This window comes from Kryptolebias marmoratus, linkage group LG12 (assembly GCF_001649575.2).
Source record: "Kryptolebias marmoratus isolate JLee-2015 linkage group LG12, ASM164957v2, whole genome shotgun sequence".
Classification (NCBI taxonomy): Eukaryota; Metazoa; Chordata; class Actinopteri; order Cyprinodontiformes; family Rivulidae; genus Kryptolebias; species Kryptolebias marmoratus.
In genome coordinates this window covers 14,319,423-14,323,637 of record NC_051441.1, presented here as the reverse complement: position 1 = coordinate 14,323,637, position 4,215 = coordinate 14,319,423, and the positions used below count along the sequence as shown (strand labels likewise).

Below are 4,215 nucleotides of genomic sequence, written 5' to 3'. Positions count from 1 at the left end.
TTGCAAACTGTAATAGTCTGATCTGTTACATTGCCTCTCTTTTCCACATAAAGAACAATGATGTGTAGTCCAAGAGTGTGTCATACGTGAATTTGTCAAGTTGTAAGAAATTGCCCAGTAAAAAAAACTCTTCGATTAGCTGTTAACAGTAAAACGCACAAATTAGAACATTAAATAAATGTGTAATGAAAAGACCAGAGACAAAACTTTCAATACCATTATGTTCAGTGTTTGTTAATGCCAAACAAACTAAAAATGGTTAATGATTTGCTTACATAAAGTTATTTTTTTTTGTTTTCAGGGAACCATTTGTGTAAATGTACGAAACTGCCTCACATGGATCTCCTGCTGAGCCCGAAGCAGAAGCTCAGAAAAAGCAACATTTAAAAAGGGAAAAGATCCAGACAAGTGCAATGAGATCAAAGTGAAGCATCATCCCTACTGGTCAAACCATAATCACCTGCACATCCCAAGGTTTTCTACTTGAGTGTTTAATCCAAGCAGTGTAAGCATTCACACATAACATTGAGGACATATTCAGTCTTACCAGCTCTCAGGGTTTGAGTTCCAGTGTATGAAAGGATATGGGTTACAGACCATGCGAAGACACCAGTTGCGTGGCCTCATTGTTTGCTTTAGGCAAAAGAAAACCACGGGAGCCAGGGCCGGGTACGGCTGCTGCTCCTCATCCTCGGAGACGCAGTCCGGGTCTCGAATAGGAGCTGTGATTCGAACTCCCAGCGTTGGTCCAACTTCCACTTCTAGCTCCGGTTCCTTCTCCTCGTGAACTTCAGAGCTCCACTCAACTCCTTCTCTTGGCCTGCTGCAGCTCCTCTTTCCCTTCTCCCCCACCACCTCCTCGTCCTCCTCCTTTTCCTTCTTCTCCTCACCCGGGCCTCCTCCTGGGTCAGCATCATGACCCGGGGGCTCACTTCTGATCGAAAGCCTCACGTCGTCCTGCACCTCCGCCTGCTCCTGGCACTCTTCGTACTGAAAGCGCGCTCTCCCCTCGCCATCAGTCATGATAGAGCATCAGGCAGAGCCACTCTGAAGGGAGGTCAGAGGAGGAGGTTGGAGAGAGGTGGGGATGGATTGTGTAAAGAAGCAAGGAAACAATAGAAGAGACATGTTAAAAACAGACGTGTTTAGCTAAAAGAAATGCAATTTTGCTAGCATAAGAACTTGAAACGTGCAAATTCTGCATCAAATTGTGCAGTCTGATCCAAAATGGTATGTGATGACTTTTGGTAGCAGAACAAAATTTGCAAAAAGCTTGCAAGAAATTTCCCCATACACAACAATGGGACTTTGACAAAAAGAGTGGGGAAACCCAGCCGTGTTTGGAGCTCCAGGGCTCCGACTTACTTTAAAGTACAAACATTGTTCAAAGTTGTAAAGGGGTCACCGAAAGGTGGACTTCACCTGACTGAACTGGCATTTGATATCTTTATTAGTTCTCACATAATCACGGTTTCGGTTTTAGGATTTTCAAAGATTTTTCTAACAGTCAATAGAGTCACACATGCTAACTTTTAAAATTTCAAATATTTTTTTGCTCCCACAACTTTATTTAGCCCAATGTACAAATTATATATCAAAATGGAGGAATTGTTGTCTTTTTCCACCCAGTATGTCTCTCACTGTTGTAGGAGTTTTTGATTTCTCTTAAATCTCCTCGGTGTGCAAAGAGTACATACCCAAGCTTCCATAGACTTCAGTTATATAACTGGAAGGGAAAACTTGTCTTACCTTCTACATAAAACACTATAGAAACATAACAATTTGCTTATGTGACCATTAGAGTCTGCTGCTGCTCACGGTTGAAGAACTTTCAAGATACAATTTACAGATTTTGCTCAGTGGCTGTTTGTTTAAGGCTTACTTTTTGGTCCATTTCTGCCTGCCTCGTTTAAAATCGTCATCAGGAAGTGTGTGGTTACCATGGTGACCCTACTGAGCCACTGGCAGCTTTGACATTTCTTCTGATCTTGATTCTCTTTGCAGTTTATACATCTAAATGGTGGCATTTCACCCCCCCTAAACTAGACTGGGCACCCTTTTTGGAAATGTTTCCAAAATATCCTTTAAATTTTTTTTTACAAATGTTCTAAAGCACACATGATAGAAGGCTGGTTTTGGATGCCAAATACTTTCTAAATGCTTTATCTCTGATGTCCGGTGCCAAATGAGGCCATATCTGTGGCTTCCACAGATTTCTAATGGACTAATGTGGAAATAGTAGGATTTCATTTGCATGTCTTGCTCTGTCTTCCTGTTGCTATGTGATTGAACAGATGGACCACTCTGTCTCTTTGGTCTACTGAAGGTTTTTAGCCCACACCATTCAGTGGTGCGAGATCTCACAGCAAACAAAAAAAAAAAAAAAAAAAAAAAAAAAAAAAGAGACAAAAAGAAAGCCATTTATGCCACACTAATCCCGATTATTCTAATAAATGGAATCACAGCGAGAAACAAAAAGACATTAGTCTCGATAATCCAGCACTCTTCTGAGTTTTTAAATGGGTTTCTGTCGTGCACAAGAGAGAAGAAAAGCGCATTATTTATGAGCGCTCATGAAGAGTTCTTTTAATATTAATATTTCTATGATGAAAGAGGAAAAAACAGCAAACACCATTTGATAAGAACAGCAACTGAAAAGTAAGTTGCGTTTTTTTTTAAAACAAAAATTGTGCCAAATGAGAGGAAAAAGCGCAGCAGGAAATGGGAGCGCTCATCACCTCTTTGTGTGCTTTTCCTGTCAAATAAAGTGGACCCGGCGCTGGGTCTGCTTCGTGTTCTCACATCTCATGGAAACAGAGAAACTTATCAGGTTTTAAAATACCTTATTGAGACGGAATCGGGAGTTCCCATAAGCATGATCCGTGACTTTCCGTCGTTCTAGCGCACCCAGCCTTTCTCAGCAGCGCGGAGCTCCCCTCTCTGTCTTTTCCTCTCCTCAGATTGATAGATTTTTATTCTCTCGCTCCTTTTATTGTTTGTGCTCCTTTGTGATCGGAGACGATCCGGAGGTCAGGAGGAAAGACTGGAAGAAGTGAAGGAAGTCACCTGAAGTGCTCTGCGAGCTGCGCCTTCAGTCGGAGACGGGGACATCTAATCCATCTATGCGTCCGCCCGCCCGTCCATCCTGGCTGAGGAGTTGTTGCCTAACGCGGCGTGGAGAGGAAGGCGCGCGCGGGTGGGTCCGAGCGCGCGTGGGCTGCTACTGCTGCTGCTGCTGCTGCTGCTGCTGCTGGAGCTCCGTGGATCATCTGACACGGACGAAACTTGGCCCAGGACCTGAAAGCCCTCACACGTGACTCCGTGCCCGGCTAAAGAGGAGCGTTTCTTACAAACACACACACACACGCGCGCGCGCGCGCCTTGGAACAAAAGACGAGTCTTCCTGTGCGCGCGCAGTATCATCAAAAGAAGTCCAAAGATCATACACCTTCTACGAAATTATTATTATTATTATTATTATTATTATTATTATTATTATTATTATTATTATTATTATTATTATGTGTATGATGAGTCAGCAGGATCTGTAATTTTATTACTGTTAAAAATATTTATTACTCTCTTTTGGTTTCATTGAATTAAACAGGATTTTTTTTTTTATCTAAGCTAATTTGAGCTGTTTTGCTGCCTTTAGCTTTTAGCTACAGTTTTGCTAAACTTGGCTTTTAGCTAAGGTTCTGCTAATTTTAGCCTTCAGCTATGGTTTTGCCAATTTTGGCTTTTAGCTTCAATTTTGTTAATTTTAGCCTTCAGTTCCTGTATTGCTTATTTCAGTGTTTAGCTACAGTTTTCCCTGTTTTAGCTTGTATTTACTGTTTTGCAAATTTCAGTGTTTACCTTCTGTTTTGCTGGTTTTAGCTTTTAATTAAAGTTTTGCTCATTTTAGCTCCTGTTCTGTGTGTCTTAACTTTGACGACACATTTTAGCTCGGCAGCTCGGTGGTCAGCGCAGTGGTCCTGTAATCCTAAGTCTGAGGGTTTGAGTCCAGGTTGCATCAGGAAGGGTATCTGGCGTCAAACACTTGCCAAATCTTTCATGCAAGTTTGCTCGCTGTGGTGACCCCTGCAGAAAAGAGCAGTTGAAAGAAACAGAAAATGACATTTTTCCAGTTATTAGTAATATTATTATTGCTTTTCCCAACCATACAGTCTAATATTTCTCAGATTTCAAAGTTACCCATCTGCTTCCTTTGGG

The 4,215-nt window shown here is 41.8% G+C and overlaps 1 protein-coding gene across 1 annotated transcript; it reads right to left on the bottom strand.

The window, feature by feature from the left end:
• Nucleotides 1-543: 543 nt before the first annotated feature.
• LOC108242959 (voltage-dependent T-type calcium channel subunit alpha-1H-like) lies at nt 544-3,353 on the bottom strand. Its single transcript, XM_017428127.3, has 2 exons — nt 2,843-3,353; nt 544-1,047 (listed from the first exon to the last, which is right to left on the bottom strand). Exon 2 carries the CDS (start codon nt 1,021-1,023, stop codon nt 544-546), a length of 480 nt encoding a protein of 159 aa, XP_017283616.1. The 5' UTR covers nt 1,024-1,047; nt 2,843-3,353.
• Between the last annotated feature and the right edge of the window lie 862 nt (nt 3,354-4,215).